Source organism: Oncorhynchus mykiss, chromosome 32, assembly GCF_013265735.2.
Source record: "Oncorhynchus mykiss isolate Arlee chromosome 32, USDA_OmykA_1.1, whole genome shotgun sequence".
Classification (NCBI taxonomy): domain Eukaryota; kingdom Metazoa; phylum Chordata; class Actinopteri; order Salmoniformes; family Salmonidae; genus Oncorhynchus; species Oncorhynchus mykiss.
In genome coordinates this window covers 16324122-16338276 of record NC_050572.1, presented here as the reverse complement: position 1 = coordinate 16338276, position 14155 = coordinate 16324122, and the positions used below count along the sequence as shown (strand labels likewise).

General features: G+C 44.9%; 1 protein-coding gene across 1 annotated transcript in view; it reads right to left on the bottom strand.

The window, feature by feature from the left end:
* LOC110488013 (calcium-binding mitochondrial carrier protein Aralar2-like) overlaps positions 1-14155 on the bottom strand; it is a 122471-nt gene that overhangs the window by 12767 nt on the left and 95549 nt on the right. The window contains exons 15-17 of the mRNA XM_036971473.1: positions 13617-13755; positions 8358-8516; positions 8161-8251 (exon numbers count right to left, since the gene is read on the bottom strand). Of these exons, the coding sequence (XP_036827368.1) occupies positions 8161-8251; positions 8358-8516; positions 13617-13755 (389 nt within the window). The remainder of the gene's footprint in view (positions 1-8160; positions 8252-8357; positions 8517-13616; positions 13756-14155) is intronic.

The window sequence follows — 14155 nt, the reverse complement described above, 5'->3', positions numbered from 1 at the left end:
TTTAGGACTGCTCTACATCACAGCTCTGTATCTCTGTAGTTTAGAACTGCTCTACATCACAGCTCTGTATATCTGTAGTTTAGGACTGCTCTACATCACAGCTCTGTATCTCTGTAGTTTAGGACTGTTCTACATCACAGCTCTGTATATCTGTAGTTTAGGACTGCTCTACATCACAGCTCTGTATCTCTGTAGTTTAGGACTGCTCTACATCACAGCTCTGTATATTTGTAGTTTAGGACTGCTCTACATCACAGCTCTGTATCTCTGTAGATTAGGACTGCTCTACATCACATATCTGTATCTCTGTAGTTTAGGACTGTCCTACATCACAGCTCTGTATATCTGTAGTTTAGGACTGTCCTACATCACAGGTCTGTATCTCTGTAGTTTAGGACTGCTCTACATCACAGCTCTGTATCTCTGTAGTTTAGGACTGCTCTACATCACAGCTCTGTATCTCTGTAGTTTAGGACTGTCCTACATTACAGCTCTGTATCTCTGTAGTTTTGGATTGTCCTACATCACAGCTCTGTATCTCTGTAGTTTAGGACTGTCCTACATCACAGATCTGTATCTCTGTAGTTTAGGATTGTCCTACATCACCGCTCTGTATCTCTGTAGTTTAGGACTGTCCTAAATCACAGCTCTGCATATCTGTAGTTTGGGCCTGCTCTACATCACAGCTCTGTATCTCTGTAGTTTAGGACTGCTCTACATCACAGCTCTGTATATCTGTAGTTTAGGACGGCTCTACATCACAGCTCTGTATCTCTGTAGTTTAGGACTGCTCCACATCACAGCTCTGTATCTCTGTAGTTTAGGACTGTCCTAAATCACAGCTCTGTATATCTGTAGTTTAGGACTGCTCTACATCACAGCTCTGTATCTCTGTAGTTTAGAACTGCTCTACATCACAGCTCTGTATATCTGTAGTTTAGGACTGCTCTACATCACAGCTCTGTATCTCTGTAGTTTAGGACTGTTCTACATCACAGCTCTGTATATCTGTAGTTTAGGACTGCTCTACATCACAGCTCTGTATCTCTGTAGTTTAGGACTGCTCTACATCACAGCTCTGTATATTTGTAGTTTAGGACTGCTCTACATCACAGCTCTGTATCTCTGTAGATTAGGACTGCTCTACATCACATATCTGTATCTCTGTAGTTTAGGACTGTCCTACATCACAGCTCTGTATATCTGTAGTTTAGGACTGTCCTACATCACAGGTCTGTATCTCTGTAGTTTAGGACTGCTCTACATCACAGCTCTGTATCTCTGTAGTTTAGGACTGCTCTACATCACAGCTCTGTATCTCTGTAGTTTAGGACTGTCCTACATTACAGCTCTGTATCTCTGTAGTTTTGGATTGTCCTACATCACCGCTCTGTATCTCTGTTGTTTAGGACTGTCCTACATCACCGCTCTGTATCTCTGTTGTTTAGGACTGTCCTACATCACAGCTCTGTATATCTGTTGTTTAGGACTGTCCTACATCACAGCTCTGTATCTCTGTAGTGTAGGACTGTCCTACATCACAGCTCTGTATCTCTGTTGTTTAGGACTGTCCTACATCACAGCTCTGTATCTCTGTAGTTTAGGATTTTTCTACATCACCGCTCTGTATCTCTGTAGTTTAGGACTGTCCTAAATCACAGCTCTGTATATCTGTAGTTTAGGACTGTCCTACATCACAGCTCTGTATCTCTGTAGTTTAGGACTGTCCTAAATCACAGCTCTGTATATCTGTAGTTTAGGACTGCTCTACATCACAGCTCTGTATCTCTGTAGTTTAGGACTGCTCTACATCACAGCTCTGTAAATCTGTAGTTTAGGACTGCTCTACATCACAGCTCTGTATCTCTGTAGTTTAGGACTGCTCCACATCACAGCTCTGTATCTCTGTAGTTTAGGACTGTCCTAAATCACAGCTCTGTATATCTGTAGTTTAGGACTGCTCTACATCACAGCTCTGTATCTCTGTAGTTTAGGACTGCTCTACATCACAGCTCTGTATCTCTGTAGTTTAGAACTGCTCTACATCACAGCTCTGTATATCTGTAGTTTAGGACTGCTCTACATCACAGCTCTGTATCTCTGTAGTTTAGGACTGTCCTACATCACAGCTCTGTATATCTGTAGTTTAGGACTGCTCTACATCACAGCTCTGTATCTCTGTAGTTTAGTACTGCTCTACATCACAGCTCTGTATATTTGTAGTTTAGGACTGCTCTACATCACAGCTCTGTATCTCTGTAGTTTAGGACTGTCCTACATCACAGCTCTGTATCTCTATAGTTTAGGACTGCTCTACATCACAGCTCTGTATCTCTGTAGTTTAGAACTGCTCTACATCACAGCTCTGTATATCTGTAGTTTAGGACTGCTCTACATCACAGCTCTGTATCTCTGTAGTTTAGGACTGTTCTACATCACAGCTCTGTATATCTGTAGTTTAGGACTGCTCTACATCACAGCTCTGTATCTCTGTAGTTTAGGACTGCTCTACATCACAGCTCTGTATATTTGTAGTTTAGGACTGCTCTACATCACAGCTCTGTATCTCTGTAGATTAGGACTGCTCTACATCACATATCTGTATCTCTGTAGTTTAGGACTGTCCTACATCACAGCTCTGTATATCTGTAGTTTAGGACTGTCCTACATCACAGGTCTGTATCTCTGTAGTTTAGGACTGCTCTACATCACAGCTCTGTATCTCTGTAGTTTAGGACTGCTCTACATCACAGCTCTGTATCTCTGTAGTTTAGGACTGTCCTACATTACAGCTCTGTATCTCTGTAGTTTTGGATTGTCCTACATCACAGCTCTGTATCTCTGTAGTTTAGGACTGTCCTACATCACAGATCTGTATCTCTGTAGTTTAGGATTGTCCTACATCACCGCTCTGTATCTCTGTAGTTTAGGACTGTCCTAAATCACAGCTCTGCATATCTGTAGTTTGGGCCTGCTCTACATCACAGCTCTGTATCTCTGTAGTTTAGGACTGCTCTACATCACAGCTCTGTATATCTGTAGTTTAGGACTGCTCTACATCACAGCTCTGTATCTCTGTAGTTTAGGACTGCTCCACATCACAGCTCTGTATCTCTGTAGTTTAGGACTGTCCTAAATCACAGCTCTGTATATCTGTAGTTTAGGACTGCTCTACATCACAGCTCTGTATCTCTGTAGTTTAGAACTGCTCTACATCACAGCTCTGTATATCTGTAGTTTAGGACTGCTCTACATCACAGCTCTGTATCTCTGTAGTTTAGGACTGTTCTACATCACAGCTCTGTATATCTGTAGTTTAGGACTGCTCTACATCACAGCTCTGAATCTCTGTAGTTTAGGACTGCTCTACATCACAGCTCTGTATATTTGTAGTTTAGGACTGCTCTACATCACAGCTCTGTATCTCTGTAGATTAGGACTGCTCTACATCACATATCTGTATCTCTGTAGTTTAGGACTGTCCTACATCACAGCTCTGTATATCTGTAGTTTAGGACTGTCCTACATCACAGGTCTGTATCTCTGTAGTTTAGGACTGCTCTACATCACAGCTCTGTATCTCTGTAGTTTAGGACTGCTCTACATCACATCTCTGTATCTCTGTAGTTTAGGACTGTCCTACATTACAGCTCTGTATCTCTGTAGTTTTGGATTGTCCTACATCACCGCTCTGTATCTCTGTTGTTTAGGACTGTCCTACATCACCGCTCTGTATCTCTGTTGTTTAGGACTGTCCTACATCACAGCTCTGTATATCTGTTGTTTAGGACTGTCCTACATCACAGCTCTGTATCTCTGTAGTGTAGGACTGTCCTACATCACAGCTCTGTATCTCTGTTGTTTAGGACTGTCCTACATCACAGCTCTGTATCTCTGTAGTTTAGGATTTTTCTACATCACCGCTCTGTATCTCTGTAGTTTAGGACTGTCCTAAATCACAGCTCTGTATATCTGTAGTTTAGGACTGTCCTACATCACAGCTCTGTATCTCTGTAGTTTAGGACTGTCCTAAATCACAGCTCTGTATATCTGTTGTTTAGGACTGTCCTACATCACAGCTCTGTATCTCTGTAGTATAGGACTGTCCTACATCACAGCTCTGTATCTCTGTTGTTTAGGACTGTCCTACATCACAGCTCTGTATCTCTGTAGTTTAGGATTTTTCTACATCACCGCTCTGTATCTCTGTAGTTTAGGACTGTCCTAAATCACAGCTCTGTATATCTGTAGTTTAGGACTGTCCTACATCACAGCTCTGTATCTCTGTAGTTTAGGACTGTCCTAAATCACAGCTCTGTATATCTGTAGTTTAGGACTGCTCTACATCACAGCTCTGTATCTCTGTAGTTTAGGACTGCTCTACATCACAGCTCTGTATATCTGTAGTTTAGGACTGCTCTACATCACAGCTCTGTATCTCTGTAGTTTAGGACTGCTCCACATCACAGCTCTGTATCTCTGTAGTTTAGGACTGTCCTAAATCACAGCTCTGTATATCTGTAGTTTAGGACTGCTCTACATCACAGCTCTGTATCTCTGTAGTTTAGGACTGCTCTACATCACAGCTCTGTATCTCTGTAGTTTAGAACTGCTCTACATCACAGCTCTGTATATCTGTAGTTTAGGACTGCTCTACATCACAGCTCTGTATCTCTGTAGTTTAGGACTGTCCTACATCACAGCTCTGTATATCTGTAGTTTAGGACTGCTCTACATCACAGCTCTGTATCTCTGTAGTTTAGTACTGCTCTACATCACAGCTCTGTATATTTGTAGTTTAGGACTGCTCTACATCACAGCTCTGTATCTCTGTAGATTAGGACTGCTCTACATCACATATCTGTATCTCTGTAGTTTAGGACTGTCCTACATCACAGCTCTGTATCTCTGTAGTTTAGGACTGCTCTACATCACAGCTCTGTATCTCTGTAGTTTAGAACTGCTCTACATCACAGCTCTGTATATCTGTAGTTTAGGACTGCTCTACATCACAGCTCTGTATCTCTGTAGTTTAGGACTGTCCTACATCACAGCTCTGTATATCTGTAGTTTAGGACTGCTCTACATCACAGCTCTGTATCTCTGTAGTTTAGTACTGCTCTACATCACAGCTCTGTATATTTGTAGTTTAGGACTGCTCTACATCACAGCTCTGTATCTCTGTAGATTAGGACTGCTCTACATCACATATCTGTATCTCTGTAGTTTAGGACTGTCCTACATCACAGCTCTGTATCTCTGTAGTTTAGGACTGTCCTACATCACAGCTCTGTATCTCTGTAGTTTAGGACTGTCCTACATCACAGCTCTGTATATCTGTAGTTTAGGACTGCTCTATATCACAGCTCTGTATCTCTGTAGTTTAGGACTGTCCTAAGTCAAAGCTCTGTATCTCTGTAGTTTAGGACTGTCCTACATCACAGCTCTGTATCTCTGTAGTTTAGGACTGCTCTACATTACAGCTCTGTATCTCTGTAGTTTATGACTGCTCTACATCACAGCTCTGTATCTCTGTAGTTTAGGACTGTCCTACATCACAGATCTGTATCTCTGTAGTTTAGGACTGTCCTAAATCACAGCTCTGTATATCTGTAGTTTGGGCCTGCTCTACATCACAGCTCTGTATCTCTGTAGTTTAGGACTGCTCTACATCACAGCTCTGTATATCTGTAGTTTAGGACTGCTCTACATCACAGCTCTGTATCTCTGTAGTTTAGGACTGCTCCACGTCACAGCTCTGTATCTCTGTAGTTTAGGACTGTCCTAAATCACAGCTCTGTATATCTGTAGTTTAGGACTGCTCTACATCACAGCTCTGTATCTCTGTAGTTTAGGACTGTCCTACATCACAGCTCTGTATCTCTATAGTTTAGGACTGCTCTACATCACAGCTCTGTATCTCTGTAGTTTAGAACTGCTCTACATCACAGCTCTGTATCTCTGTAGTTTAGGACTGCTCTACATCACAGCTCTGTATATCTGTAGTTTAGGACTGCTCTACATCACAGCTCTGTATCTCTGTAGTTTAGGACTGCTCTACATCACAGCTCTGTATCTCTGTAGTTTAGGACTGTCCTACATCACAGCTCTGTATCTCTGTAGTTTAGGACTGTCCTAAGTCAAAGCTCTGTATCTCTGTAGTTTAGGACTGTCCTACATCACAGCTCTGTATATCTGTAGTTTAGGACTGCTCTACATCACAGCTCTGTATCTCTGTAGTTTAGGACTGCTCTACATCACAGCTCTGTATCTCTGTAGTTTAGGACTGCTCTACATCACAGCTCTGTATCTCTGTAGTTTAGGACTGCTCTACATCACAGCTCTGTATCTCTGTAGTTTAGGACTGTCCTACATCACAGCTCGGTATATCTGTAGTTTAGGACTGCTCTACATCACAGCTCTGTATCTCTGTAATTTAGGACTGTCCTACATCACAGCTCTGTATCTCTGTAGTTTAGGACTGTCCTACATCACAGCTCTGTATCTCTGTAGTTTAGGATTGTCCTACATCACCGCTCTGTATCTCTGTAGTTTAGGACTGTCCTAAATCACAGCTCTGTATATCTGTAGTTTGGGCCTGCTCTACATCACAGATCTGTATCTCTGTAGTTTAGGACTGCTCTACATCACAGCTCTGTATATCTGTAGTTTAGGACTGCTCTACATCACAGCTCTGTATCTCTGTAGTTTAGGACTGCTCTACATCACAGCTCTGTATCTCTGTAGTTTAGGACTGTTCTACATCACAGCTCTGTATCTCTGTAGTTTAGGACTGTCCTACATCACAGCTCTGTATCTCTGTAGTTTAGGACTGCTCTACATCACAGCTCTGTATATCTGTAGTTTAGGACTGCTCTACATCACAGCTCTGTATCTCTGTAGTTTAGGACTGTCCTACATCACAGCTCTGTATCTCTGTAGTTTAGGACTGTCCTACATCACAGCTCTGTATCTCTGTAGTTTAGGACTGCTCTACATCACAGCTCTGTATCTCTGTAGTTTAGGACTGTCCTACATCACAGCTCGGTATATCTGTAGTTTAGGACTGCTCTACATCACAGCTCTGTATCTCTGTAATTTAGGACTGTCCTACATCACAGCTCTTTATCTCTGTTGTTTAGGACTGTCCTACATCACAGCTCTGTATCTCTGTAGTTTAGGACTGCTCTACATCACAGCTCTGTATCTCTGTAGTTTAGGACTGTCCTACATCACAGCTCTGTATATCTGTAGTTTAGGACTGCTCTACATCACAGCTCTGTATCTCTGTAGTTTAGGACTGTCCTACATCACAGCTCTGTATCTCTATAGTTTAGGACTGCTCTACATCACAGCTCTGTATCTCTGTAGTTTAGGACTGCTCTACATCACAGCTCTGTATCTCTGTAGTTTAGGACTGCTCTACATCACAGCTCTGTATCTCTGTAGTTTAGGACTGCTCTACATCACAGCTCTGTATCTCTGTAGTTTAGGACTGCTCTACATCACAGCTCTGTAGTTTAGGAAATGTCACATCAATCCCACCAAGTAATGGGCTGCGTCACAAATAGGAATAGGGTGCCATTGGGGATGCAGACCAAGTAAATGGTTGAAGCTAGTCACCTGATCTACTCTGAAATTATTTTGGTCTCATGGCATTTCTTGTTCCTCTGGAGACAAAGAAGTGCACCCACACGATGGGTAGCCAAGCTTTTCATTTAACCCTCTGCATGGTTTTAAATGGAAATCTATTCTTTGTATAACTACACATCTCTCCCTGTGTTGAAAGGTTGGCAGTAAAGTGCTGCTAGAAATGACCATGATTTTGTATCACACAGCAATAGTCAGTAGAAGCTATTATTCCCGACTGGACCATTCTGACATTTAGGTTTTTGGATTTCTCAGTCTTATTGTGTGATCCCTGAATTTCATCAGCAAGACTGAGCACTCAAGTCTAATATCCGACAAGACATCAGGACCCTTATTCATGAGGTGTCTCAGAGTAAGAGTGCTGATATAGAATCTTATTAATTTAATAATAAATAAGATTATATGGATGGGGGAGTGGATCCTAGATCAGCCCTCCTATGCTGAGACACTTTATGAATACGGGCCAGGCTCATGTCATTCAGATGAGGAGAGGGAGGAGTTCTGACTTACTGTCCGCCGAAGTCCACGTAGAACCACCTCTGCAGGAGTTCATAGGTCACCAGGGTGACCCCAAACTGAGGTGAGGACCGGAACACTCGGGCTACAGTGAAAAACCACAACTCTCAATAACACTATTTCACTATTACACTACTGTGCCATTTATATCACATCATCATCATCAGATATTAAAACAAATGGGGTGATACCTCCTGCTCCTTTCCAGAAGGCCCGTGGTCCCTCCTCCTTCAGAATCTTCCAGAAACAGTCAACGAGGCCACTATACGTGGTCTGGCCAGCACGGGCCGCCACTTGTAGCCTGGTCTTGATAACATCGGCTGGGGTCACCAGGGAGGCCGCGGGCATACCTAAGGAGAGAACACCTCACTCAGCACTTGTTAGCACTGTAGTGGTTCTGTGTTAGTACTGTGTTAGTACCTGTATCAGTGTTAGTACTGTCTGTGAATGTTGTAGTTCTGTTATCCTGCATCAGTGTTAGTACTGTCTGTGAATGTAGTGGTTCTGTTATCCTGTATCAGTGTTAGTACTGTCTGTGAATGTAGTGGTTCTGTTATCCTGCATCAGTCTCCGTATTGTCTGTGAATGTAGTTGTTCTGTTATCCTGCATCAGTCTCCGTATTGTCTGTGAATGTAGTTGTTCTGTTATCCTGCATCAGTCTCCGTATTGTCTGTGAATGTAGTTGTTCTGTTATCCTGCATCAGTCTCCGTATTGGGTTATACAAAGGTCATACTTGAACCCGTTGCACTGTGTACTCCATGTACACTACTGTTCAAAAGTTTGGGGTCACTTAGAAATGTTCTTATTTTTGAAAGAAAAGCTCATTTTTTGTCCATTAAACATCAAATTGATCAGAAATACAGTGTAGACATTGTTAATGTTGTAAATGACTATTGTAGCTGGAAACGGCAGATTTTGTTATGGAATATCTACATAGGCGTACAAAGGCCCATTACAAGAACAATCACTACTGTGTTCCAACGGCACGTTGTGTTAGCTAATCCAAGTTTATCAATTTAAAAGGCTAATTGATCATTAGACAACCCTTTTGCAATTATGTTAGCACAGCTGAAAAATGTTGCAAAGAAAAAGCCATATCTCAGACTGGCCACTAAAAAGAAAAGATTAAGATGGGCACAAGAACACAGACACTGGACAGAGGAACTCTGCCTAGAAGGCCAGCATCCCGGAGTCGGCCTCCTCACTATTGACGTGGAGACGGGTACTGCGGGTTTTGCGGGTACTATTTAATTAAGCTGCCAGTTGAGGACTTGTGAGGTATCTGTTTCTCAAACTAGACACTCTAATGTACTTGTCCTCTTGCTCAGTTGTTCACTGAGGCCTCCCTCTCCTCTTTCTATTCTGGTTAGAGCCAGTTTGCGCTGTTCTGCGAAGGGAGTAGTACACAGTGTCGTACAAGAGCTTCAGTTTCTTGGCAATTTCTCACATGGAATAGCCTTCATTTCTCAGAACAAGAATAGACTGACGAGTTCCAGAAGAAAGTCTTTTGTTTCTGGACATTTTGAGCCTGTAATCAAACCCGCAAATGCTGATGCTTCAGATACTCAACTAGTCTGAAGAAGGCTAGTTTTATTGCCTCTTTAATAAGCACAACTTTTTACAGCTGCGCTAACATAATAGCAAAAGGGTTTTCAAATGATCAATTAGCCTTTTATGATAAAAATGCTAAACTTGGATTAGCTAACACAACGTGCCATTGGAACACAGGAATGATGGTTGCTGATAATGGGTCTCTGTACGCCTATGTAGATATTCCATAAAAAATCAGCCGTTTCCAGCTACAATAGTCATTTACAACATTAACAATGTCTACACTGTATTTCTGATCAATTTGATGTTATTGTAATGGACAAGAAATGTGCTTTTCTTTCAAAAACAAGGACATTTCTAAGTGACCCCAAACTTTTGAAGGGTAGTGTACATCATGTGTATGACCAATAAACAAACTGGAACTCTCAATGAGATTTTTATCTCACTCCTCTTGTCTACATTTGTACTTATTTCAAAACATCATCATATCCTACTTTCATTTGAGCCTTTGGTCATCTGAATGAGGACCAGTCATATGTAAAACTACTCTCTTGATCCTTCCCACAGAAAGTTGTGTACGATCAGAAAAATACATTAGAAAACTCCATTGCCTCTGCTATGTAATGTTCATGGTTTTCTACTGCAATGGGCAGACAATACGAGGTAATGAGATGGACACACAAAAGCGTCCCACGTGCCAGTGACTGGTGACTGGGGGCCCCATGCGGGCAGCCCTCTCCAGCTACTTCAACCATGAATGGCATCAATCATCAATGGCTGCTTTTGACCGCCACGCACAGTCATTACCATCACCGGCCTCTTCACCAGCTAGTCACACAGGCTACACGTCTTCAAACTAAACGAGCCATTCAATTCAACCACTGATCAACTCGCTCACTGCAAATGTGACAGAACTGGAAAGACCACCTGCACTGATATCCTTCACATGAGAGGGCGGGAGATGAGAGGACAGGACAGGACAGGAGAGGAGAGGAGAGGAGAGGAGAGGAGAGGAGGGGGGAGGAGAGGAGGGGAGAGGTGAGGAGAGGAGGGGGAGGAGAGGAGGGGGAAGGAGAGGAGGGAGGAGGGGAGAGCAGAGGAGGGGAGAGCAGAGGAGGGGAGAGGAAGGGGGAGGAGAGGAGGGTAGTGAAGGGGGGAGAGGAGAGGAGAGGAGAGGAGAGGAGAGGAGAGGAGAGGAGAGGAGAGGAGAGGAGAGGAGAGGAGAGGAGAGGAGAGGAGAGGAGAGGAGAGTAGTGGCGAGGAAGGGATAGGAGGGGAGAGGAGAGGAGAGAAGGGGAGAGGAGAGGAGGGGAGAGGAGAGGAGGGGGGAGGAGAGGAGGGGAGAGGAGAGGAGAGGGGAGGACAGGAGGGGAGAGGAGTGGAGAGGAAGGGGGAGGAGAGGATTGGAGAGGAGAGGAGGGGGGAGAAGAGAAGGGGAGAGGAGAGGAGGGGAGAGGAGAGGAGGGGGGAGGAGAGGACGGGAGAGGAGAGGAGGGGGGAGAGGAGTGGAGAGGAAGGGGGAGGAGAGGAGGGGAGAGGAGAGGAGAGGAAGGGGGAGGAGAGGAGAGGAAGGGGGAGGAGAGGAGGGTAGTGAAGGGGAGAGGAGTGTAGAAGAAAGGGGAGGACGGAAGGGTAGTGAAGGGGGGGGAGGAGGGGAGGGTAGTGAAGGGGGGGAGGGTAGTGAAGGGGGGGAGGAGAGGAGGGTAGTGAAGGGGAGAGGAGTGTAGAAGAAAGGGGAGGAGGGGAGGGTAGTGAAGGGGAGGGGAGGAGGGGAGATGAGTGTATAAGAAAGGGGAGGAGGGGAGGGAAAGAGAGAAGAGAGGAGGGAGAGGAGAACTCAACTGGTTTCACAGCACATTCAAAGTGCTAAGGAGACTCAGAGAAGCACCTCAAAACACAGGAACACAATCTTAAATCTCCCTCTCAAAGCTACCTCAGAAAGTCTATTCCTCTACAGCCAGAGAGAGAGCAGGAGGAGGAGGAACTGGGAGATGACCAGCTCTGCAGTATGTTCTGGGATCAGGGGGTCTATATAATGCAGCCCAAACTGAGTGTGTAGTTACATTTCCTGAGCCGACAAAAAAAGCGTTAATTGCTAAAAAAGCTTAATCCGTTGATAAATATAGAAAGGATTGATAAATACTATGAGCAAATGAAAAATCATAAACTGCAATTCAGGTTTCTAAACTAGCTCCCGGACCCGGTCGAAGGGGGAGATTGGGAGTAGGAATGTCTTTTTAGATTTATATGACTTTTCCATGTACTGTAGCGCCATGATCGCTGCTCACTCAGCGCTGAAGAGCAGAACTACAGCACTGACCGACATATCCCTCACGATTCAAAATAAATATTAACCTTTTTCTTATGACGTTCCAAACCACCCTGGCTTGGCTTCTGCACTCGCCTTCTTATACGCTGTTTTCTTTAAGATAAACCCACTCAAATAAAATATTCAACTTACAGACTCGCTCCAGATCATAGTTTTAAGCAGGAAGAGGAGACAGAGACCTGGAAGACTGTGGATCAAAACTGTCTTTCCTCCAGGTTGCCAGTATTGTGACATCTGTTGATGGGTTGATGGGTTAGGGTTAGGGTTACACAGCTCCTCATCCTCCCTCAGCGCCTTTACTCTTAACACGCCTAACACACAGGCTGCCTCTCAACAAGCACCCTATTCCCTATATAGTGCACTACTTTTGACCAAAATGCCAAAAGTACCACTGGCCATGGTCAAAAGTAGGGCACTATATAGGGAACAGGGTGGCAGTTGGGACAGAGCTCAGGCTGCCAGTTCCTATATGTTAGCACAGGATAGTCTCCCATCCTATCAAAACCCTGTTGGCAGGCAGGCGGTTGGTCTCTCTGGGCTCTGTCTGTTCACTCAGCGCTTAGCTCCAAACCCCAACCTCCAGCCAATCGCTGAGCACTCTAATTAGGGACGACCACGATGGAGCCTGCGGTCGCCGGTGGCTACTGGGGTCTTAGGCCTGGAGCCGGGAGGCTGGGAGGGATAGAGGAATGGGAATGGAGGGATGGAAGGAGGGAGGGAGTGATAGAGGAATGGGGAATGGAGAATGGAGGGATGGATGGAGGGTGGGATAGAGGAATGGAGAATGGAGGGATGGATGGAGGATGGGATAGAGGAATGGAGAATGGAGGGATGGATGGAGGAAAGAAAGGGGTGGAGGGTGGGGAATGGAGGAAAGGAGGGATGGGGAGGGGCAAGGATAGAGGGATAGAGGCTAGGAGGGAAGGAGGTTAGAGGTATGGAGCTGGGGTCTTGGGTCTGAGGCCGGGTTCCATGTGGTGGCTCACCACCCACCAGGAATGCCCACGCTTGGTTTTCTGCTTCCTCAAGAATGGTTCCTTATTAAGCTTGTGCTAGTGACAACATTTTAACAAATCATCATCTTCTGATTATCAATGACCAATATGGTTGGATGTGTGTATAATGTATACAGTTTCTTTATCATATAGGCTGAGAGAGAGCGAGACGGACAGAGACAGAGAGAGAGAGAGAGAGAAAGAGAGAGAGAGAGAGAGAAAGAGAGAGAGAGAGAAAGGGAGAGAGAGAGAGAGAGAGAGAGAGAGAGAGAGAGAGAGAGAGAGAAAGGGGGAGAGAGAGAGAGAGAGAGAGAAAGGGAGAGAGAGAGAGAGAAAGGGAGAGAGAAAGGGAGAGAGAAAGGGAGAGACTGAGAGAGAAAGGGAGAAAATAAACCAGGGAGAGAAAAAATAACTCTTCGAAAAAAGGGTTCCAAATATAGAACTGTTTCTACCTGGAACTAAAAGACTTCTACCTGCAACTAAAAAGCATTCTATGAGGACAGCAAAGAACACTTTAAGGTTCTTATAGTGTAAGAACGAGGTTCTGAGCCACAGTGTTGCATGGTATCTTACCTGCTATGGCCCCTGAAAACAGCAGCTTGCCCGGTCCGATCCTCCCATCCTCATCACTCATGTAGGTCTTGACGTGAGCATAGCAGGGGAAGTAGATGGCTGAGAAGGGGATGTCTCGCAGGAAACAAGCTTTGGCTCCCTGTGGATGGTGTAGCGAGAAAGAAGAGACCAATGGGTGAGGAAAGAGGGGAGGGGGGGGGGTTGAGAGGTGGGGAGGACAGAGGGAGGGAGGGAGGGAGGGAGGGAGGGAGGGAGGGAGGGAGGGAGGGAGGGAGGGAGGGAGGGAGATGGAGGGAGGGACAGAGGGAGGGAGGGACAGGGAGGGAGGGACAGGAAGAGAGATGGAGGGAGGGAGGGACAGAGGGAGGGAGGGACAGGGGGAGAGATGGAGGGAGGGACAGAGAGGGAGGGACAGGGAGAGAGATGGAGGAGGGACAGGGAGAGAGATGGAGTGAGGGACAGAGAGGGAGGGACAGGGAGAGAGATGGAGGGAGGGAGTGACAGGGAGAGATGGAGGCAGGGAGGGAGGGAGGGAGGGA